At 42.3% G+C, this 24,999-nt stretch overlaps 1 protein-coding gene across 1 annotated transcript in view; it reads right to left on the bottom strand.

Annotated features, from left to right (window-relative positions):
• Positions 1-991: 991 nt before the first annotated feature.
• Positions 992-24,999, bottom strand: part of SPATS1 (spermatogenesis associated serine rich 1) — a 49,769-nt gene continuing 25,761 nt past the window's right edge. Inside the window, exons 3-9 of the mRNA XM_068558403.1 lie at positions 24,441-24,610; positions 17,120-17,267; positions 12,949-13,073; positions 11,491-11,652; positions 5,989-6,109; positions 4,747-4,809; positions 992-1,541 (exon numbers count right to left, since the gene is read on the bottom strand). Coding sequence (XP_068414504.1) covers positions 1,394-1,541; positions 4,747-4,809; positions 5,989-6,109; positions 11,491-11,652; positions 12,949-13,073; positions 17,120-17,267; positions 24,441-24,567 — 894 coding nt within the window. The 5' untranslated portion in view covers positions 24,568-24,610 and the 3' untranslated portion in view covers positions 992-1,393. The remainder of the gene's footprint in view (positions 1,542-4,746; positions 4,810-5,988; positions 6,110-11,490; positions 11,653-12,948; positions 13,074-17,119; positions 17,268-24,440; positions 24,611-24,999) is intronic.

Raw genomic sequence — 24,999 nt, 5'->3', positions numbered from 1 at the left:
GGGATGGGGGTCTTCAGCGCGTTTCAGGCCCAGACGGGAAGAAAAGTCGCAGGGCATAAAGATGTGAGAGGGGCCAAGGCAGGGGGCAATGTGTGGCCAAACCAGCCAAAGGCTGGTCAAGGGAGAGGGAATGAGTCCAAAGACCCCGTGGAGGCGGCAGCCCTGGTCTCATCAGGGGCTGGGCAGGACCAAGTGGTGCCCTGCACTCAGATGGGCACTCCTAGATGTCCCAGCTGTCAGCCCGGCACAGCTATCAGGTTCTCAGTGAACCACAAGATTACCCTTGACCTTAGGAGATACCTACTGAAGTATATAGGTATGTAGGAGTAAAGGGTTATGATGTCTGCCGCTCACTCTCAAATAATTGAGAAGGGACTTCCCTGGTGGCACAGTGGTTAAGAATCCGCCTGCCAATGCAGGGGACACGGGTTTGAGCCCCGGTCTGGGAAGATGCCACGTGCCGCAGAGCAACTAAGCCCATGCGCCACAACTACTGAGCCTGCACTCTAGAGCCCATGAGCCACAACTACTGAGCCCGCGTGCTACAACTACTGAAGCCCGTGCGCCTTGAGCCCGTGCTCCGCAACAAGAGAAGCCACCGCAATGAGAAGCCCGGGCACCGCGACGAAGAGTAGCCCCCGCTCCACTCAACTAGAGAAAGCCCACGCGCAGCAACGAAGACCCAACGCAGCCAAAAATAAATAAATAAATATATTTATCAAAAATGATAGTAATAATTGAGCAAAATAATAATAGTAATAATATGAGAAAAAGAGAATGTGTACAACTTTGGACAAATGTTAATTGTAGACTCTAGGTGAAGAATATGTAGGTGTCTGTTTGTTGTACGATTCTCGCAACTTTTCTATCAGTTTGAAAGTTTTCAAAATATAAACTTAAGGGAATTCCCTGGCGGTCCAGTGGTAAGGACTCAGCACTTTCACTGTGGAGGGCCCGGGTTCAATCCCTGGTCGGGGAACTAAGATCCCACAAGCCGTGCAGCGCAGCCAAAAAAAAAAAAGTTAAAAGAGGCAAAACACAGTGATTCTGCATCCAAGTCAAACATTTGATTTAGAACAGTCGCACTAACAGAATCAATTAACAGGAAAAGGCTCTCCAGAGGACAGTCAGTGCCTGCTTCCTGGACCTGTTCCTGTTCAAGATTGTCCTGGAAAGTCCAAAGAACCTGTGGATAGAGGCACGGAGTTAAAAGCTGTGCTCCATTACAAGACTAACAGTTCTCAACCACACACGGTGACACACGACCATGACATCTGCCTAAGGGCCATCTCGGGGCAAAGGGCACCATCCACTCCGGAAGAGGCTCTCTGCCTCTCTCGTCTCCATTGCGAAGCCTCTCAAAAGCCTGCTCTTCTGGGCTTGCCTCCAGTTTTTATGCTACTTTTTGAAGGTTCTTTGACCCACCAGCAGGTAGCAAACTCTGTAGCAAGGGGACCGCTGGCTGCCAACTGTCAAGCTCTTCAACTTCTCTTATCTCATTCTTCAGCTCGTTGGCCTTCTCCTTCACCCAGAAAGGCAAGCTGTGGGAAGAAAACAATACCCTGAGTTGAGTTCGTCTGATGCAAAATTTACAAACACCTTCAGCAGACAAGGCACTACATCCTCCAAAAGTAAGAAGGCCTCCCATGTTGGAGACAAAGTATCAAAATCAAACACCGTGTTAGTCTTCACCATTTGCCCCTGCCCCAAACCCAGATCTCTTTTGTGTCCCTCTCTACCCAAGAAGTTGACCCCAGTAGCCTGCATCACCTTGACTCCTCCCTGCCCCCACCTTTGAGCTGGGCTTGGCTAATGGGAGGCACCAACAGGATATCAGAAGGTGGAAAGACAGAGGTTGGGGTATGTCTTATTGAGCTCCTCGGCTCCCGCCCTATCTCCTGAGGTACCCCAGTTCTGGAGCCGCTGTATTCTCCTCTGCCGCAGGTCCTTTCAGACAGTCCTTCTCCATCTCCTGCTGCTCTGTGAACCACGGGCCCTCCTCCTGCTGTTCAGACCTAGGAGTAGTAAGAGCTTCCCACTGGTGGGAGCCCCTGGGTGCTTCACCCTCCCATGTGAGTTTCCTCAACCTGCCCACACACTAGTAAACAGTCCTTTCATTAAACTGTCTTCAGAATCCCACCCGAGTGTGCCTTCTGCTTTCTGCTGGGACCTCAGCTAATACAGACACCCAGCGTCCTCCCAGGTCTGTTGAGATTTAAAAGGGCATATGCTGGGCTGCAGTGTGTGGGTTCCGAGAGGTACCAGGAAATGAGATTCCTGGGATGAGTCAGAGCAGGAAGACGAAGAATGTTTTCATCTTTTGGCAGCTAAAATTTTCATATTTTTAGGGAGAAATGCATCATGATTGAGAAAATACCCTGATAAACCTGCTGAAGTTTCCTGTGAGAAGGAAGAGGAGGATTATCACACATAGTAATAGGTGGGAGTAATGGTTATCATTTAAAGCTGACAACCCAATAGTAGAAGCCCAAGTAAGAAAAGCAGGACGACAGACTTCCCTGGTGGTCTAGTGATTAAGACTCTGTGCTTTTACTGCAGGGGGCACAGGTTCAATCCCTGGTCAGGGAACTAAGGATCCCGCATGCCGTGAGGCAGTGGCCAAAAAGAAAAAACAGAAAAGCAGGACGAAGAGCAATATAGAAAGGTATTAGCATAAAGAACGAGCAGGATAAGAACACAAGCATTCCTAAACATCAGAAGAAATAATTTTTTAACTTTTGTTGAAATAATCAAAGAAAACAGTGAAAGACTCCGGGTAAATATAATACACATAATACATGTAACATAAACTATTATGATAGAATTGAAATCAAATCTGTCAAATCAATAAATGCAAATGGCCCTAATTCACCCCTTAAAGAAAAAGATTTTCAAGTTGGCTCACAAAGCAAAATCCAATTCTTTGTCTGAGAGAAAGACCTAAAACAAAGTGATTCGAAAGTCTAAGAATGGGCAAAGGCATATTAGTCAAATGCAAACAAAACAAAGTAAGATTTGTAATCTTAATATCTGGCTAGGTATAACATAGGACAAATGCATTAAATGAGAAAAAGAAAGATATTTTTATAATGCTAATGGCTACAATGAACAATAAAGATAGGGCTCCCCTGGTGGCCCAGCGTTTGGGAGTCCGCCTGCCAATGCAGGGGACACGGGTTCGAGCCCTGTTCTGAGAAGATCCCACATGCCGCGGAGAAGCTAAGCCGGTGCACCACAACTAGTGAGTCTGCACTTTTAAGCCCGCAAGCCACAACTACTGAAGCCCGCGTGCCTAGGCCCGTGCTCCGCAACAAGAGAAGCCACCGCAACAAGAAGCCTGCGCACTGCAACAAAGAGTAGCCCCCGCTCGCGGAAACTAGAGAAAGCCCGCGTGCAGCAACGAAGACCCAGCGCAGCCAAAAATAAATAAATAAATAAGTAAGTTTTTTTAAAAAAAAGAAATCTATAAAAAAAATAAAGGTAGAAACACACTAATATTTGGACATTATAACACACCAACTCTTGGTCCGAGTGGACAAAATGAGTGGACAAAAATGAGTAAGAAAATATAAGGACTAAACAGAATAATCAATAAGATAAATCTTCTGGGTATGTATCTAACTTCGCATCCTGATGAAATAGAATGTACTTTCAAATGCATGTGGAGAGAGTCCCAAAATCGAACGTATATTAGATCACAGGGAAAATTTTGATAAGTTCCATAAAATAAAAATAATAAAAACAATATTTTCTGATCACGAGGTGATAAAAGTAAAAATGAATTACAAAATAAAAACCAAAAAGCTCTCCTACCTGGAAATTCAAAATCTCTCTATTAAGGAATTCTTTAGTCAAAAGGAAACTACCAATGTGAACTGCAGAATTCTTCAAAAAATAAGGATAACCTACATATCAAAATGTATAAGGTTCAGAATGGAGCTGAGCTAACATATAAGATCAGAGGAATGATACTTCCCTCAAATACAGAAATACTCCAATAGCTTGATCTCTGCCTCTTCAAACTCTAACCGTCCTCCCTGGCTGCACTCATTTAAGCATATGTCTTTCTTTTCTTTTCTTTTCTTTTTTTAATAAATTATTTATTTACTTATTTTTGGCTGCATTAGGTCTTCATTGCTGTGCGCGGGCTTTCTCTCATTGCGGTGAGAAGGGGCTACTCTTCGTTGCGGTGTGCAGGCTTCTCATTGCGGTGGCTTCTCTTGTTGCAGAGCACGGGCTCTAGGTGCGCGGGCTTCAGTAGTTGTGGCTCTCGGTCTCTAGAGCGCAGGCTCAGTAGTTGTGGCACACGGGCTTAGTTGCTCCGTGGCATGTGGGATCTTCCCGGACCAGAGCTCGAACCCGTGTCCCCTGCATTGGCAGGCGGACTCTCAACCACTGCCCCACCAGGGAAAGCCCTGTCTTTTCTAACAAACTCTTATGTTTTGGAAAGCAGGGACCCTGACTTTTTGCTACACATAAAACCCCTCACAGTGCACACCTAGGACTACACATGGCATCTGGTATTTGTCAATCATATCTGTTGAAGATGTGAGCAGCCCAGGTGCCAGACTCCACAGACACTTGACCTTCAAAACCAAAAACCCTCCATTCAAACTGCCTCACCCACCTGCTGGGATTCAAAAGGTCCCTATGTGTTAGGTGTCTATGAGCTCCTCCATAGGAGAAAATAAACAATTGATATTTTCATAAAGATGGGATAATATGAAACATGCTGAGAGAACTCACTTGGGAATTTGTGGAAGAGGCTCAAGTGGAATAAAGGTATCAAATTTCTTTTCATAAGGCATTCTGAAAAACAGAAAAGGCAACCATAAGATTGGCATGGTTTCTATGGCAAAGAGATCAATACATCATTGTGTTCAATAAAATGTCTTATTTTCTGGTTTTAATTGTTACGTATGGGCTTCAAAACTGTTAAGGGCCATAATTCTTTTTACTTTTTTACCCTTTTTAGTAAACATCATTAAAACAAACATGATTAATTTTTACTGAGGTATAGTTGATTTATAATATGTTTAAGGTGTATACATAGTGATTCACAATTTTTAACGGTTACACTCCATTTGTAGTTCTTATTAAATGTCAGTTATATTCCCTGTACTGTACAATATGTCCTTGTAGCTTATTTATTTTATACATAGTAGTTTGTACCTCTTAACCCCCACCTCTGTGTTGCCCCTTCCCCTCCCACTAGTAACTACTAGTTTTTTCTCTATATCTGTGAGTCTGTTTCTGTTTTGTTATATTTACTAGTTTGTTTTACTTTTCAGATTCCACATATAAGTGATATCATACAGTATTTGTCTTTCTCTGTCTGACTTATTTCACTAAGCATAATACCCTCCAAGTTCATCCATGTTGTTGCAAATGGCAATAATTTCGTTCTTTTTTATGGCCGAGTAATATTCCATTGTATACATACACCACATCTTCTTTATCCATTCATCTGCTGATGGACACTTAGGTTGCTTCCATATCTTGGCTATTGTAAATAATGCTGCTATGAACATTGGGGTGCACGTATCTTTTCAAATTAGTGGTTTTGTTTTCTTTGGAACATGATTGATTTTTTAAAATATTTTTAATATACTATACCAACTGTTTTTTCTTTTAATTTAATGACCCTCCCTTTCTCCTCAATGCTTAGTTGCAAGTACAAGTCAATCCAAATAGTAGTCACTAACCAACAATCTGATTCAGTATGAAAATTGAAGTCTTCATATTTGTTGATAATAACAGGAACAAAATTAACAACCACCTTTTTGTAGTCAAGATCCTGTGTATGATTTCAATTACACACATGTACATGTGCATACACTAAGGAACTAGGTATAGATTTTTTTAGAAATTCTCACCAAATATGTCTTGTTGAGATTCACCCCTTGTAAAATATAATTTATATGTAGTAGAAAGAAATACAATTCCTTTAAAGTTAACTAAATAACCCTAGTATTAACATACACTTACAGTGAAAAATTCCCTGGTGGGAGAGTTGATCCTGCTTTGTGGAAGCCTTTACTCTGTTCTGGATACATATATGGATTATCTCCTGGAGTTACCTTTGGGATTCCATTCCTGGGGTCAATAACTGTGAATGGTGTTTGAAAACAAAATCATAAAAAGGGCTGAAGATGATCCACAGATTTGCTGTAAGAATTGACATGACGGGCTTCCCTGGTGGCGCAGTGGTTGGGAATCTGCCTGCCGATGCGGGGGACGCGGGTTCAAGCCCTGGTCTGGGAGGATCCCACATGCCGCGGAGCAACTAGGCCCGTGAGCCACAACTACTGAGCCTGCGCGTCTGGAGCCTGTGCTCCGCAACAAGAGAGGCCGCGACTGTGAGAGGCCCGCGCACCGCGATGAAGAGTGGCCCCCGCTCGCCGCAACTAGAGAAAGCCCTCGCACAGAAACGAAGACCCAACACAGCCAAAAATAAATTAAATAAATAAATAAATTTATATAAAATTAAAAAAAGAATTGACAATGGAAACAGGATAATTTAGTGTTTTATTATGAGGTGCATATAGGTATCTTAATGTTCTGTTTGTGATTGTCTCGCCTGAAGGAGATGAAAAGTGTGAGCCTAAAATAAAATAAAATAAAAATTAAAAATAAATTTTAATAAAACAGATTTTAAAAAACAAATAAAGTGCTAGCCTATGTTTGAGACGTTTTTTAAAAGGTGTTGTTATGATTACCTCACCCTGAGAGAGAAGAATAGCTCAGGTTTGGATGGGATGTTTTGGTTTAAAATGAATGGTGAATGAAAAGTATCTGAAATGATCAGCATGAACTCTGAGTTGAAATCTTTTCATTTCTGAACATTAGTGCACTTTGAATCCCTGAATCCCTCCGGGATTAGAGGCAGCTCTAATTGGGGCTCTGCCTCTCCGACTGGGTCTCAGGAGGAAATCAACTAATAAGGGTTCTGCTACTCCTTCTGACTCAAAGACTAGGGTAGTGTAGCAGTAGGAGGTGGCCTTCCTGGTGAAGAGGAGTCACGAAAAAGTCTACTGATGCTGAGCAAACACCGCTTCCTCAGCCCATGCTCTGACACCCAACCCAGCCGCTTCCAATGCCCCAGGAACAAGTAACTAACCACATGGAGTCAGCCTGGTACAGGATGGTCGTTTAAACCTGCACCTCTTACACCAGATGCATCTGCTAAGGGAATAATCCTGGACTGCAAGACTAACCACCTTGGGATCAGAAGCAAGGATGCATGGCTGGAAGCACAACCTCCTTCTTTGCTCACACACCCAATGAACAGGACCCTCTTTCTAATTTTTAAATGCTTGTTTTGATATTGCCCCATTCACCTGTACCCACAAGATGCAAGCCAAAGGGAGAGCTGGGGAAGATTTTTAATAAGCTGTTTCCTACCTGCCCAAATTTCTCTAGCTAACTCAGAAAAGCCATCTGCACAATTGGTGGAAGTACTTGAGTTACTGGAGTACTTGATTTTTTAATTTTCCATTTTTTACTCTTTCAAAACCCTTTTCAATAGCTAAGACTCTTCGGCTAAACTTTTTATTAGCTCTTAAGTGCAGGGAAATAACATCAACTACATCTGTGCATTGAGTGCTTCCTGAGGATGAAATGCTGAGGATTCAAAGCAAGGAGGGTGGCGTGACCCTATCTTTGGAAACCCAAACCAGGGTACTGACAAGTAAAGGTCAGGTGACAGCAAGAAGTGGTGAGAAGGGCTTGAACTGTGAAATCAGTCACACCTGAGTCCAAATTCAGCTCTGCACTTTCTAGTTCTGTGCCCTTAAGCAGTTTAACTTCCCTAAGCCTTAGAATCCTCATTTATAAACTGTTTATTTCAAATGTCTACTTTGCATAGCTATCATGAGTACTGAATGAGAATAATCTGGACACATAATCAGCACTCAAGAAATGGTAGCACCCTGTTTGGGGAAAGTATCCTAGGAACTTGTTTGGAAAACCGGGGCTTTTTGAAGAATGCACTAACCCTTCTGTCTCTAGACTGCTCTTCTAATCTATAGATCCTGGACTTGAGCTGCAGCATTTCCAGCATCCAGCCAACCCTTCAGACTGGTCCCCACAATCTGCATTAGCAAGAGCCAATTCCTTAATATCTACCCAGTTGCTACTGTTTGTCCTGAATTCAGTGGTTTTTGTTTATTGACAAACTCCTTGGTTTGTCTCAAGTCTGAAGTCAAGGGGAGATTCTGTCAGCAACCAAGGACCTCTCTGTTCAGTCCTGAACAGGTTTTTCCTTCAATTGCATGGCTTATCCCTATACTTGTGCTACTAAATGTATAAAGATATAATCTAAGTTGTTTAATATATATTGTGCAATGTTTATTATGTTGCACCCTTAAAGCTATCCGTCCATTTATCTTTATTTCAAAAATCTGAACATAGGGCCAGCATATACTTCTGTTCCATGTTTAATGGTGAAATTAAATTTAAACGTCAATAAATAAAAATAGTATACCCACGTAATGCTTAAAAAAAAGAAATGGGGACTTCCCTGGCGGTCCAGTGGTTAAGACTCTGCGTTTCCACTGCAGGGGGCTCGGGTTCGATCCCTGGTCAGGTAACTAAGATCCCACATGCCACACGGCGTGGCCAAAAAAAAAAAAAAAGAAATGGTAGCAGTTGTTATTATTATTTGAAATCAGGACTAGGCTAATACCACCCGCATCCCAATTTTTTTTTTAATCTGGAAAATTCAAGGTTAGAGAATAGGGAATCTTATCTAGTTGGGGAGACAAGAAAATAAAAACAGTAAAAGGAAGGAAGGAAGGGAGGGAAGGAGGAAGGAAGGAAGGAAGGAAGGAAGGAAGGAAGGAAGGAAGGAAGGGGGGAAGGAAGGAAAGAAGGGAGGGAGGGAGGGAGGGAGGGTGGGAGGAAGGAAAAGGAATAATAAACACAAAATTCAGGACAATGTTTACTTTCGAGTTAGGAGGGAAGTGATGGGTTAGGGTTAGGATTCGGATTATCATGATAATCTCATTTACTTTTGATACGTACTTGCAGTTGGCCCAGTTCTGGCCATTGAGACACGAGTGGAAGGAAATCTCCCAAGTACCATATGGGAAAACTTTTCCTTCCTTCTAAAAGGGGAAGGCAACAAGAGATTTTCCTCTTTTTCATGTCTTGAATATAAAAATGATTCTTGGAACTGCAACAGTTATTTTGTGACCATAAGGTGACAAGCATCAAGACAAGAAAATCCAACACTACAAAGAATGGTAACACACACACACACAAAAAAACGAAACGAGCCTACATCTTTGATGACATCACTGGGCAACCAGACTATATAGGTCACCTAGATGTCAAAGCTTCTTGTTAATTACATAATAAATATCTTATGATTTGTCTCTGATAATTTGATTTTTCTCTTACTTGTAGCCAAGAGCATGCCTAAGCAATAGAAAGCTAAACTTAATCCCTTCTTGATTTTTCTCAGTTGTTTTCAGACATAAACCAGTTAAATAAATCCTTCCTGGGAATTCCCTGGCGGTCCGGTGGTTAGGACTCTGCGCTTTCACTGCTGTGGCCCGGGTTCAATCCCTGGTTGGGGAACTAAGATCCCACAAGCCGCGCAGTGTGGCCAAAATAAATAAATTAATTAAAATTAAAATTAAAAAATAAATCCTTCCTGTTCTACCCTATGGCTGCATCTCAATTAGGAGTGGGAAGTCGGGGTGTGCACAACAGGATTACATGACATCAAGGCTTTAGTGGAAGGCTTTGGGTCCTGGGTCACTGTCTGCAAACCACATGGGTATCTGTTACTCTCTGAGAGTTGGCATCTATTTCTGTTGTCTGCTAAAATGGGTCGTCTAGTCTGATCCTTCAGAAGCCATCCCCCTCCACAATGCATCAGGTGAGGCACACATTTATTCTCAGATGACCCCTGGCTTGATGGTCGAAAGTGCACCGTACAGTGGCCTCCCAGCATTCCAGCTGTAAGACCAGCTCTCCTAGCTTGCTCTCTCTCTCTCTCTCTCTGTCCTAACCTCCACAGTCTTTACAAGGCACAGAAATGCTGCTATTCTTCCACATCTCCTGGCTGGATGAGACCCTGAGGCTGGCTTTCCACCCAAACATTGCCCATAGCTATCACCACTCTCCTGCTCAGAGTCAGGCCAGATGCCACTTCACCTTGAAGCTCAAGGTCTTCCCGTAGCCACCCTGTGAGGCAGAAGCCCCAGCTAGATTCACATCCGATCACCCACTAGCTTTTGATCTCAGGAGTTCGGCAGGACACAGGACTCCTCGAAGTCCCCATATCAGTGACTACTTTAGTCTGGCTTTTGGTGTATTCTCTATCCAAACAGAAGCCTTGGTCTTTTATCTCTGCTACGAGTTTAAAAGTCTACTTTAAAACTCAAAAATAAGAGCTTTCCATTTCTTTCTCTTTGTATTCCTACTACAGCAATCTTATTCTTCCCTGAAGCAATGGCTGAATCCTGTAGGGGTATTTCTATAGAAGCGTGTGCCATAAATGGTCCCTTAGTATTCAGAAACTCTTTAGGGTCTTTCAGTAAATCCACGATGGCTAGGTTGGGACAGAGGACTCACCAAGTTAAAGCTGAGGAGAGATGTATATAACTCCTCATCTCAACTACCTTTTATTAAATCAGCTGCTAAATAACAACACGTGCTTCAGGCTAAGGTTTACAGGATGTTCTCCTTATAAAGAATCTAAAGTACGGGGACTTCCCTGGTGGCGCAGTGGTGAAGAATCTGCCTGCCAATGCAGGGGACACGGGTTCAAGCCCTGCTCCGGGAAGATCCCACACGCCGCGGAGCAACTAAGCCTGTGTGCCACAACTACTGAGCCTGCGCTCTAAAGCCTGAGAGCCACAACTACTGAGCCCACGTGCCACAACTACTGACCCCACGTGCTGCAACTACTGAAGCCCGGGCACCCGGCGCCCATGCTCTGCAACAAGAGAAGCCACCGCAATGAGAAGCCCGCGCACCGCAACGAAGAGTAGCCCCCGCTCGCCGCAACTAGAGAAAGCGCACGCACAGCAACGAAGACCCAACGCAGCCGAAATATAAATTAACTAATTAATTTTTTTAAAAAAGAATGCACTTTAAAAAAAAAGAGAATCTAAAGTACGATTTAAATGCATATGACAGGCAGCATTTAATTAAAACATGAATTATTTTCCTCGGACTTCAGTGGAGGTTTCTATTAATAAGTATCTGAGAGAACTTATCTGATGACTTAAATGTCACATTAGCATTTTATGAAATCCAGAGAAAAACAAAAATGTAGATCAGCATATGTTGTGAGTTCTATGCCAAAAAGTGCAGTCTGCCAACCATCCCCTTCGCTTTCCTATCTTCCTGGCTGCACTTGGGTGACCTGGTGACCCCGCAGGGCTGCCCCCAGCCACGTGATGCTGGGCCTGCAGAATCATGACTCAGGAGTATTTCTGAACATTGCACAGTTAAGGTCCAGGAGGAAAACGTTACCATATTTCTTCCTCCCAAAGCACTTGTCCATCGTCCTCTCTGATAGAGACCTCCTGTTGCCGAGGAAGACCCCATTAAAGAAACACTGCTTTCCAACATGGTAGGTGTGGATGTTGCTGCTAAGCCTTGGGTAAAATGTCCACTCAGGACGCTGCCCATCTTCTGCAAGACATCAGAATTCCTTCCATCAGCACTGCTCCCAGCGTCACAATGTAGTTGGAGGACAAAACACTGTGAAAACCCCCCCAGGCACTATCTGGCTATACAGCCTTTATTAACGTGTATAATTCCTTGGTTCCACATCGCGGGCAGTGTCAGACTCTGTGGGACTAGGCACAAAAGGCAGGAAAGTAGGAAGAAAGCTATCTAAGAGGGCTCTCTTTTTTTCCCCTTTTACCCTCCCCTTCAAAAATAAAGCCAGTTTTATGGTTGGAAGTGATGTATGGGTTAGGAAGCTCAGAGACAGTTTTACAAGCACCTACAATCCAACCTTTCTCTTCTAAGTGTGCAGGAAGAACAGAATGCCCATCAACCAGGGAAGGGCTGGAACACCCGTGGCATCTTAACCAGATGATACATGGTGTTGGCAGCGACAGTGGCACATGCATGCACTACAGTGACACGGGGAAATGTGTACATACGATTATGACCAAGGAGAAAGGTTGCTGTGAGACCTTAGGCTAGTTACTGGACCTCTCAGTGTCTCTGTTTCCTCATTTGACCCTTTTCCTGTAAAATGGCTAAAGTGATTTTAAACAATAAAAGATCTCCTGACAGCTCTAGGGTTGCTTAAGAAACTCTTGTACTCTTTGGTGGCCGAGAAGGAACACAGGCTTTGGAGGCAAGCAAGTTTGGGTTCTAATCCCATCCCTCCATTTCCTAGGTTCGTGTACTTGTATGGGTGACTGAATCTCTCCAAGCCTCAGTTTCCTTCTGTGTAAAATGGGTAGGTCTGTATTAGCCACACAGGTCTATATGTATTGACAAAGAAAGAGGTCCATGATCTATTTACTTTGAGTGAAAATAATTTGTGTACTATTTTCTACTAGTGAAAATATGGTGGTATATTACAAGCAATAAATATATATATACAAACATATATATAAACGTATACATACATATACATTTCAAAATTCTCAAAGAATATATATGACACTCTTCACAGCTATGGGGCAGAATGGGAAGATTATTGGAGAATATTGGGGTATGGGTTTTTATACTCTACATACTTATTTATTGTTTTAGTATTTTGCTACAGTACATTTATGGTTTTTACATAAAAGCATTCTATTTTTGCAAAATACATGAAAATAGTTGCCCAGCAGAGTTGTTGTGAGAATTAGAGATGAAGTGTGTTGAATGCCTGGCACCTAATGGGCCTTCAGTGAATGGCACCCAACAGTATGGCAGCCTTCTGCAAAGACCCTGGGAGTGGAGGAGGACCTATGACTTACTCACTTGTCTGCAACTTAAGCAGGCTGAATTCCTGGGGATATTTATCCTTTCGGGCTTCAGGCAGTGAGGTTTCAGAGGACTGATCAGAATGTGAGGAGGAGGATTTCAGATCCAAATCTGCAGCAGGGCTGGAAAGGAAGCAGAAGGGTTAGATTCTTCAATGTGCTTAAACTGGAAGTTAGAAGCTGATCTTACCCTAGAATTCCCCTCATGTATGAGAACTAAGACTACTCTTCGATAAAAGTCCATGAGCATATAATTTATATATTCACAATTTGAGGGAACTGAAATATATTCAAAAGGTGCATGCTTACCAAGTTTAGTGTCCAAAAGTTAAATACAGAATTATCGGGGACTTCCCTGGTGGTCCAGTGGTTAAAAATCCACCTTCCAATGCAGAGGAGGCGGGTTTGATCCCTGATGAGGGAGCTAAGATCCCACATGCTGTGGGGCAACTAAGCCCGCGCGACGCAACTAGAGAAGCCCGTGAGCTGCAACAAAGAGCCCATGCGCTGCAACGAAAAAAAAGATCCGGCATGCTGCAACAAAGATCCCATGTGCTGCAACTAAGACCCAATGCAGCCAAATAAATAAATATTTTTTAAAAATTATCATATAACCCAGCAATTCCACTCCTGGCATATACCCAAAAGAACTGAAAACAGACCCTCAAACAGATACTTATACAAGAATGTCCATTGCGCCATTACTCAAAATAGCCAAAAGGTGGAAACAACCCAAATGTCCATTGATAGATGAATGGATAAATAAAATGTAGCATATACATGCAATGGAATATTATTCAGACATAAAAAGGAATGAAGTTCTGATATATTCTACGACATGGAAGAATCTTGAAAACATTATGCTAAGTGAAATAAGCCAAACACAAAAGGACAAATATTGTATTATTCCACTTATATGAAATATCTAGAATAGGTAAATTCATAGAGACAGAAAGTAGATTAGATTAGATTAGAGTAGAGTACCAGGAAATGGGGAGAGGGGAGAATGGAGAATCATTGCTTAATGGGCACAGAATTTCTGTTTGGGGTGATGAAAATGTTTTGAAAATAGATAGTAGTGACAGTTGCACAACAGTGTGAGTATAACTTAATGCCACTGAATTGTACACTTAAAGTGGATAAAATGGCAAACGTTCTGTTACATATTTTTTACCACAATTTTTAAAAAAATGAATGATGCGAAATCCCTGGCAGTCCAGTGGTTCGGACTCTGTGCTCTCACTGCCGAGGGCCCGGGTTCGATCTCTGGTCAGGGAACTAAGATCCCACAAGCCATGCGGTGTGGCCAAATAAATAAATATAAAAATTAAAATTAAAAATGCATGATATACTGATACATGTTATAACATGAATGAACCTTGAAAACATTAGGCTGAATAAAAGAAGCCAGACACCAAAGACCAGATACTGGTGATTCCATTTACATGAAACATCCAGAACAGGTAAATCCATAGAGATAAAATATAGATTAGTGGTTTCCAGGGCTGGGGGGATAGGGGACATGGGGGTGACTGCTAAAGGGTACAGGATTCTTTTGGGGGTGACAAAAATGTTCTAAAATTGACTGTGGTAATGATTGCACAACCCTGTGAATACACTAAAAACCACTGACTTGTACACTTCAAACCGGTAAATTATATGGTATGTGAATTATGCTTCAAATAAAACTGTTGCCAAAAAAGATACGTGTTCAATTAAACTATTGACTGGAAAGAAAAAATCAGTCAGTATAAAGAGAAGAGGCAGAAATAATCAAAAACAAACCTAGACTGAAATGGCTATAATAACAGAGCATTATGTTTAATGCCGAACTTCTTGGCAGTTAGAAAGGCCTACAGCAAACTGTCGTGAGTGTCAACAGAAAAAGCAATCACTTCTGGTCTAAGTGGCCTTGTATTTGATAGATGGCCTTGGACAATGCTTTCAGATGTAGTTATCTGTTATCAAGTCACAGGATCTTTTTTCATAATATTACATCACCCTGATATTTGAATTGTTTCAAACCAACTTCATACTGATAGTCTTGTTTGCTCCCTGCAAACATCCTGTGATATAGGTGGGGTCAATAGAATCATTTCCATTTGCAAAGGAAATGCGCCCTCAAGGCAGCTAACGATAAAACACACCCTAGACAGAGGCAGAGCTGGATCTCCAGGTTAATTCCAGACTATGTTGCCTAAAAGTCATAAAGAACCTGAGTTCCATAACTCACAAGTCTCGTATAGCTCGATCTCTAGTTTGTTTTTTTTTTTAATTTATTTTTTTTATTATTATCATTACTATTTTTAATTTATTTTTGGCTGCGTTGGGTCTTCGTTGCTGCGCATGGGCTTTCTCTAGTTGCGGCAAGCGGGCGCTACTCTTCGTTGCGGTGCGCGGGCTTCTCATTGCAGTGGCTTCTCTTGCTGCGAAGCACGGGCTCTAGGCACACCGGCTTCAGTAGTTGTGGCGTGCGGGCTCAGTAGTTGCAGCTCGCCGGCTCTAGAGCACAGGCTCAGTAGTTGTGGCACACGGGCTTAGCTGCTCCGCGACATGTGGGATCTTCCCGGACCAGGACTCGAACCCGTGTCTCCTGCATTGGCAGGCTGATTCTTTTTTTTTTTTTAACATCTTTATTGGAGTCTAATTGCTTTACAATGGTGTGTTAGTTTCTGCTTTATAACAAAGTGAATCAGCTATACATATACATATATCCCATATCTCCTCCCTCTTGCGTCTCCCTCCCACCCTCCCTAACCCACCCCTCTAGGTGGTCACAAAGCACAGAGCTGATCTCCCTGCGCTATGTGGGGCTGCTTTCCACTAGCTATCTATTTTACATTTGGTAGTATATATAAGTCCATGCAGGGGGATTCTTAACCACTGCACCACGAGGGAAGTCCTCGATCTCTAGTTTTTAATAAACATATCTACACTAATAACTTTGAACTTTTGCAGTGTGCAGATAGAGCAAAAATGCAACAACTCAAGAGTCCCCCTCCCAGTTCAAAACGTATGATAATTTTGACACTGGGGTGAAATATGTCTCTTCTAAATATTTTTTATATATTTGTGTTTGCCGAACAAACTGTGTAGAAAAGATTGCAAGGATAAAGGGAACTTTCCAAAAGAACTTTAGAAATGTCCATCTACTTTGTTTTACTCAACAAACATTTATCTGAGTACATTTTGTGGCAGGCATTGCTCTAGACACTGGGGATCCAAACAGTCCCTACTCTCAGGAGCTTAGGATCAAGGGGAAGAGGACATGGACAGATAAACAGATGATTGTGGAAGAGTGGGTAAATGCAGAGTTGGAGAAAGCAGGTTTTGCAAAAAAGTAGTATAATATGATATTAATTGTGAAAAATAAATACATATTTCTATGCATAAGAAAGAAATCGATTTTTTCTCATGCATATAAAAAAATAAAATGTTAACATTGATTCTCTAAGAGATAAGATTATTGTGATTGTTATTTTTAATACTGTTTTTTATATTTTCAAAATTTCTACAACGAACTTAAATTACTTTCTTTATAACAAAAATTGTTAGAAAAAGGTTTTCAAAACATTTGACCATAAAAGAAATATAAACAGAGCAAAGTACAGAATACTTTTTTTCTAAACACAGGTTTACAAATAATTTTAAAGCCAACATCCAGGAGAAGAAATAAAGCATGGCCAGCCCTTTCCTCCCATTCCCCAAAAACCATCTGTGTGTCCCTTTCCCAGAGAGGTAACCACTATCCTGACTCTGACTGTTATGGTAATCATTTCTTTGATTTTCTTTAAGATTTACCACCTGTGTATGTATGTATGTATTCCCAAAAAATATGTAGTTTAATTTCACCTTCATAATAGCCAGCACTTGCACAGCCTGTATTGTATGCCAGGAGTCCTCTAATCTCTTTACAGTATATGTATTACCTCATTTAATCCTCACAACTATGAAGTATTACCCCCATTTTTCAGATAAGAAAGCTTCACCAGGAAGGTGAAGTATTTGCCCAAATTCACTCAGATGCCAAGTGACAGAGTAAGATTTGAACCCAGTCTGGCTCCAGAATCCATGCTCTTACCAAATATGTCACACTACCTCTCAGACTGTTGGCCGCCTGGTCAGAATTGACCCCAACGTTTACAGCGCTTCCCTGGACCCTTACTTACTCTGGGTGAACAGACCCTCTGCCGGGGCTGAAAGGCCCACTGACGCTTAGACCTGTTTCAATAGAAGATGAGGGGCTGACACTTCTGCCAGAGGACATTATGTTGGCAAAGCATCCCTTAGATTCCAGCAAATCATTGAGTTTAGTACCTGCAACACATAGATATCACCATTTGATTACATTCATGAAAATACCTCCCACTTTATCTTGTTCCCTAGATGATAAATAATTTCTTTTTAAAAAATAACATTTGTGGGAATTACCTGGCGGTCCAGTGGTTAGGACTCAGCACTTTTACCGCCATGGCCCGGGGTCAATCCCTGGTCAGGGAACTAAGATCCCACAGGCTGCATGGCGTAGACAAAAAAAAAGTTTGAGCATTTACTGTATACTTGAGATTGTGTTAACATCTTCACACATTATCTCATTTAATTCTCATAACAATGCACAGACAGAAGTATTACTTATCCTTCCATTTTACAGATGAGAAAACTGAGGCTCAGAATGTTGAGCAACCAAAACCACATAGAAAATAAACATGTTGGCCCAGGTTGGATCACAGCTCCTGTAACACTAAAGTCTAAAAATGCTAACTTCTGTGTTAGATTGCTTGCCCCCCGGCCACATAGTTCACCTACTCTAAACTAAGTGGAAGAAAGAAGGTCTGAATTGAGCTATATATCACTGTACATTGTACTGAGCATCTCAAGAAAATTCCCCAAAGGATTTATTCATAGAAAGACTAGCGAGTATAGCTGGTGATCACAATCCAAAGAACTGTCTTCAGAACTTCTATGGGTTCCCCTCCCACTGCAGTGTCATCATTCTTTTATATCACATCTTCCCCACCAGACTGTGTCATATTCATCTTAGTAGCACTCGGAGCAGTGCTTGGCACAAATAGATATTCAATAAATGTTTGAGTGAATAAAGGGCAAAGCATTATAACTCCCCAACCACCCAACATTACAAGTCCTGAAACCCAAGGACAGTCAGATAGAGAAGCACACCCACTGTCTTCACTCTGCTGTACAATGACTCCTGTGCGAAAGTCAATCTGTTCTCTCATCATTTTATATAGGTGTGTGCGTTGTCCAGTCACTTAAAAAAAAATCAGATGACTGGATATTGCACTTCTTTATGCACACCTTCAGAGAGCACAGACGCTCCACAGATAAAATGTAAGCTCTCAGTTATAGGAAAATTTTAAGAAACAAGAGTCGGACTTCTCTGACTCTGGAGTACATTTTTAGACTGACTGCTGTTCCACCTACACAGTATCATGATTCACATGTATGTGGCATATGCCAGGCACCTGGGCAAATTCCCACCATCTGTCAGAGGAACTGACCCTTAGCCAATTCTTTATTCGTTTCCTATCAACTCCCTCTCAAATTCATCCACCAAGTGAATCATATTTTTTCCACCTTTGTTAAGTCCCAACCCTACCACCAAACCCTTTACTCTTAAGAGGACTTTGCCTGTGACTCTACAAAGTTTAAAGGCCAGCTGAGCTACTTCCTCCCCTCACAATACCCCCATCCTGGGGTTTCTCAGGGTAAGGACTGTTGCATACAGAGTTAACAAAAAAAAAGAGGGGGGTGGGGGAAGGAAGATAAAAACAAAAACAAAATAACAAAAAATATAACAAATAATTTAAAAATACAGATTCCCAAATCCTATTACAGACCCGTCAAACTGGAATCTCACGTGGTGAAGCCTGGGAACCCACATTTTTAATAAGTCTCCCTCTACCTCTTAGGCCCATGCTTGGCAGTGAACTTCCTCCTCTTCAAGCCCAGCTCCATCACTGCCCTGCATTCTATCCTGTCCCTCTTCCTGACTCCCTATATGTGTCCAGTCATGAAAATCACCTTGAGGCACTTGTTCCACATGCAGATTCCAGGGCTCTGACCCAGACCTACAGGGGACAACCCGAGAATCAGTATGTTTAAGAAGCACCTCAGGGGACTTCCCTGGTGGCACAGTGGATAAGACTCTGCGCTCCCAATGCAGGGGGTCCAGGTTCAATCCCTGGTCAGGGAACTAGATCCCACATGCATCCCGCAACTAAGAGTTAGCATGCCACAACTAAGGAGCCTGCGTGGCCCAACCAAGACCCGGTGCAACCAAATAAATATTTTTAAAAATAAAAAGAAGCACCTCAGGTGATTCTCAGAGCCAGCCAAGTGTGGGAAGAGCTGCTCTGGAACATGGCACAGAGCCTAGAGCAGCCCTCGGTACGTGAGGGCCAACTGGTTGCTTGGGGGGTGAGTAGCTGGGTTGCAGTGGGGCCCAGTGGAGGGCAAAGCTGTGAAGAGAGAGCACAGGTCCGCCGCAGCCCCGGACACGGAACCACAAATGTGGTGTCAACAAATATAACACAGACCACACTCTCTGACCACAATGCAATACTATTAGAAATCCATAATAAAAAGACAGCCAGAAAACATCCATAAGCTTGGAAACTCAAACCACACCTCTAAATATTTCATATGATAGAAGAAAACATAATGGAACTCATGAGGTACTTAATGATCAGTGACATGTGTACAATATATCAAAACCGTGGGATTCAACTAAAGCAGTAATCAGAACCTAGAACCTTAAATGCATAAACTGTATTTTACTGAATGTAAGACATTGTAATAATATTACTATTCTACGTACCACAAAGAACAGAGGCTGCCAATTAAATTACGGCACACGCTTTATCACTTAGGACTTTTATTTAATACTTATTGAAATACTTATTTCAGACTTACTTAGATATAGATTTTAATCACATATCACTCGTGTGCATATTTAAAGAAGGAAAATATAAGCAAAATAAATTGGTTAAGGCATTCTTAAACCTTACATTCAAAAGTCTGATTACTGAATCACTTTTCAACTCAACCCCTAACGGTCAGATTTTCCACCTAAATTGACCTCACACCTGCATTATTCAGTGCTCATCCAGCAAAGTTTATGACAACTACTTCACATGGGCTACTAGGCCCACAGCACTGGTAAGACCAATCCAATCTCAGAGACACAAACTGTGAAAAATATCCATCTTACAAGTAACAGGTTATAGTGTTAAAAAACAAAGATTCCAAAATTAATGACCTAAGCTTTCAATTCAAGGAATAAGGGGGAAAAAGGCAAACATCTCAAAATGATAAGGAAAGAAATCATAAAATAAAAGCAGAAATGAATGAAATAAAGAAGATTATCAGAATTATGGCTTCATGGAAAAACTAATAATGTAGATAAAGTTCAAGAAAAAAATCTGAATACAAGTAAACAGTATAAGAAGTGAAAAAGAAGCCATAATTACAAATAAAATAGAAATAACTTTACCCATAAAGAAATTGAGTACCAGAAATATCAAATAACTTGCTCAAGGTTACAGAGCAATGGAGTATAATTTATAAAATGTAGTTTAATGTTACTGACACAAACCCTGACAGATAAATCAATAGAACAAATAGCAAATGTAGATAGAATAAAATTTTATGTGATAACAGTGGCATCTTATCTCAGTGAAGAAAGGATAGATCATTCAGAAAAGATTGCTGGAACAACTAATTAATCATTTGGCATGAAAATAAAATTAAATCTCTCTTATCCCAAAATAAATTCCAAATGAATTATAAATTTGAATGTAAAAATTAAAAGATATACCTGAAAAATGATAAGTGAATGTTTACATAATGTCAGAGTGGGGAAGTTATTTCTAAGAAAGATATCAAATACAGGCAAAATAACAGAAAGATGCATAGATTTAAATACATATACATTTAAAACTTCCATAGCAAACTCTAAACTGGGAGGAAATTTATAACATACACGATAAGAAAAAGAGTTAATAATCATGACAAAGTATGAGTTTTTTAAAATTTGTAAGATGAAAATAAATACCCAAGAGAAAAAAATGGGCAAAAGACATGATTAGGTAATTCATTAAACACACACACACAAATAGCCTACACACGTTTGGAAAAAAAGTTCATCCTTACATTAGTAAAAGAGCTGAACTTAAAATGAGATACTATTATTCACTATCACTTTGCAAATACCCACAGCTGGCACAGCTTGGAGAAATGGCATTCTTGTACATTGTTGCTGAAAATATCTCCATCTCACTGAAGAGCAATTTGGCCATTTATGTCCTCCAAAGCCTATGAGAAGTGCCCTTTTCATCCAAGGTTCTACTTCTAGAAACACATCTATGAAAAAGGTGTGAAATGTATGTATAAGGATGCAGAAGGGACCCACACATGTAGAGAAAAAATAAGATCAAGGGCAGAGATGTCTTCTAGGTTGAGACTTGTATGTCAGTTCTGAGTTACTTATCATAGCATTTACTTATGACAGTATTTGCCCAGAGGTTTTAAGAGGAGCTGCCTTTTCATAGCCTGGAAATATTTTACATTGTATATTGTATTGGCCACTAGAGGACAGGAGAGCTCACCAAAGCAGGGATTGGCTGCTAGGGATGGTATCAGAGGGGGCCCCTCATAAGATTTTTGGGTTTGTTTTTTTAATTTGAGGGGCAAAATGTAAATGTATTATGCAACCTTGAGTAGCACGCAGTGAAATCACATCTACAAATGTAGCCTATTTCTTTGTTTGCTTAAGAAGTTTCGTGCTGGCAACACTCTAGAAAGTGGCCTGTGGTTGCTATAAGAGAAGACTTGTCTGACTGGCCAGGGTGGGAAGAGCAGTCTCTCTGCTCAAATGGCACATTCTCCAGACCCAGCTGACTTCCGGGTCTTCCTAGTAGTAATTCAGCCTCATACACGACCTAGAGACACTTAAGCATGACCTCAGGCTGCCCCTCCACATCTCCTCAGGTAGGAGAAGAGGACTGGAAAAGCAAGTCTGAACCCACCCATTCTGATACTGATGTTCCCACTGCGTAGAGTAACATTGAGTTACTTTCAGCAAATCAGTGACCTGTCGTGCCCAGCTCCCAATGCGTGTCCCACCTCTCTATCTAGCACTGTAGGCTGGGGTGAGGCACTGTAAGCTAAGGAACGTCCTTCTCGAAAGGGTCACCATTCATCTTGATAATTGTTACTCAAATGCAATAAAAATCCAGTGAGCCATAAGATAGAAAATCCTAACAAGTCACTAAAACTCTATGAAATATGAAAAGATGGTCCAGCCTTAAGGACCAAGAGAAGGTTCTGATGACTAGAAAGGAATCAGAAAAGAAAAAGAAGAAAAAGAAGAAGTTTAGAAGAAAATCTGTTTCTGGGACTTCCCTGGTGGCGCAGTGGTTAAGAATCCACCTGCCAATGCAGGGGACACAGGTTCGAGCCCTGCTCCGGGAAGATCCCACATGCCGTGGAGCAACTAAGCCTGTGTGCCACATCTACTGAAGCCCGCGTGCCTAGAGCCCGTGCTCCGCAACAAGAGAAGCTACTGCAATGAGAAGCCCGCGCACCGCAACAGAGAGTAGCCCCCGCGCACCGCAACTAGAGAAAGCCCGCGCGCAGCAACGAAGACCCAACATAGCCAAAAATTAATTAATTAATTTTTTTAAAAAAGATAGAAAGTCTGTTTCTTCGTAACATCTGTGGAATTCACGATAATTATTTCCATTTCCTTAGGCAGGAATAACATCTTACATAACCAAGGCACTTTCACACAATTGTCATCTCAGCAGATTTACACCATAGCACTGTCTGGTGGGGAGAAAATAATACAGCAAGCCAAGTTAGTTTCCCATCCCTGCTTATCTGCTCAACAAACAAACTAAAGATCTAGGATGGTGGTTTTTAACCCTTTTTTTGGATCACAGACTCCCCCAAGAATTAATCAAAGCAGTGGGCCCTCTCTGCTGGATAAATGCATATATCCCCACAGTTATGCATTCATCCTCGGCTGGTTCATGGAGCCCCTTTCCTTCCTGAAACCGGTGGGCTCCACGTGAAGCTGAGCTCAGATGTGGTCTCCTGAGTAGACACACCTACCCAGCAGAAAAAGAAGCCATGGATCTTTGGTTAATGTGGTCTGGAGATCTCAGATGCTGGTGCCCTTCCAGTACCCCTAACTCAGAAACCTGAAGCCCCTCCACCCACCCTTAAAACAGCAGGTCCCTCCTTTATCCCTGGTCAACCTGAAAACTGCAGAAAGGTCTGGAGCTTAAAGCTAGAATCCCAGAACCTTTTTCTCCTTGCTGAACTAGCCACGTTGGGCAGTGAATGGCTCAAACTCCTACTGCTCTACTGGTGCCCGCTTGTAGGTGGGTAGTAAATCATACCTCCATCCTCTCCCGGCACTTACAAATTAAGAGATCACAGACCTGGAATACAGGAGACCAGAGACCAAGCTCAGATCTGATGGGGCAGAGACAGAGCATTCTACAATCCCTTTTTGCAGCATGAAGGCCACCCACCTATATGTACTCACTCAGAGGTTTTCTGAGAGACTGGGGCTGTTCTGCTCCATGGCACTGTTCTCTGAAGGCAAATGCGCTCCCAAACATCCTCCTCAGCCTTAAGAACCAATCATGCCATCCATTATTTAATTTAAACCTTTCACTAAAGTGTTCATAATTTCCACCTGAGTTGTCCCATCCAATAAACAATGCCACAAATCTAATATATGAGCAAAGATTTAAAAAAAAGAAGAAGAAGAAAGGCCCTGGGCTTTGTAGACCGTAAGACTCATGTCAAATCCCAGTTTCATCGTTTATTGACTGAAGCACTGGGCAGTTCAAACCTCTGGCCCCCATTACTCTTTGTAATATACCTCTTTGCTGTTAGGAGATCTGGGGAGGTCATTTATGAAAGCTTTACTTTGATGCTGCTCTCTGCCTTATCAGATCTTGGGTTAATACAGACAGTATTAATACAAGTAGTTCTTTTTACATGCTCCCAAACTAGCCTCCTTTTAAACTTCAACAATGCCTTCTTGGGCTTCCCTGGTGGTGCAGTGGTTAGGAATCCACCTGCCAATGCAGGGGACATGGGTTCAAGCCCTGGCCCGGGAAGATCCCATATGCCGCAGAGCAACTAAGCCTGTGCGCCACAACTACTGAGCCTGTACTCTAGAGCCCACGAGCCACAACTACTGAAGCCCGCGGGCCTAGAGCCTGTGCTCCACAACAAGAGAAGCCACCGCAATGAGAAGCCCGCGCACCGCAATGAAGAGGCGGCCCCGCTCACCACAACTAGAGAAAGCCCACGCAGCAACAAAGACCCAACGCAGCCAAATATCAATAAATAAAATTAATTAATTAATTTTTTTAAAATGCCTTCTCACTCTAGTGTACTTGGATAGGGCAACCAACTCCCACCCAGCCCTCCTGATTTCTTAAACTCAACTGTATCTCCTCTCTCCTGTGGTCATGCCAGAGTCTCCTTTCTCTTGAACCTTCTCCAGCTCACTGCTGCAGATCGCTGTGTAGATGGGGGGAAGATGACAGCCCCGTGGACCGTTTCCAGTGTCCATGGACGCAGCTATGCATGTGTCGGTTTTAAATATTAAAAGCAACCTGGAGACAAAGAAAAGACCTTTTTAAGAAAGGCATCAGTCAAAGCAAACAGAAACTCCACGGGCCATTGAAAGTCAAGAGGGCAGGGTTGGCCTCTTAATAAGAGCTTCCCTCCCTCTGATTGGGCGTTTCCCCGTTTGGATGCCCGCCGAGCTCCCCTGGGCTCTCGCCCCGCCCACCGAGATGCGCCTTCCACCCCTTCCCCCAGGGGAGGCTTGGCTCTACGCTCGGAGACCTCCAAGGAGGATGCAGCCGACATCAACGCACCAACCCCAACCGGCAGCCGAACTGTCGAACGACAGGCCGAGGAACCAAGAACCAAGGGCAAGAGGGACGCCGCCGCCACCTGCTCCTCCAGCGGCGGCGCGTTCCGGGGTTGCCAGGACACC

The sequence above is a fragment of the Eschrichtius robustus genome, chromosome 12 (genome assembly GCF_028021215.1).
Source record: "Eschrichtius robustus isolate mEscRob2 chromosome 12, mEscRob2.pri, whole genome shotgun sequence".
In the NCBI taxonomy this organism is placed as follows: Eukaryota; Metazoa; Chordata; class Mammalia; order Artiodactyla; family Eschrichtiidae; genus Eschrichtius; species Eschrichtius robustus.
The sequence above is the reverse complement of the archived record's forward strand: the minus strand, read 5'-3'. Positions and strand labels throughout refer to the sequence as shown.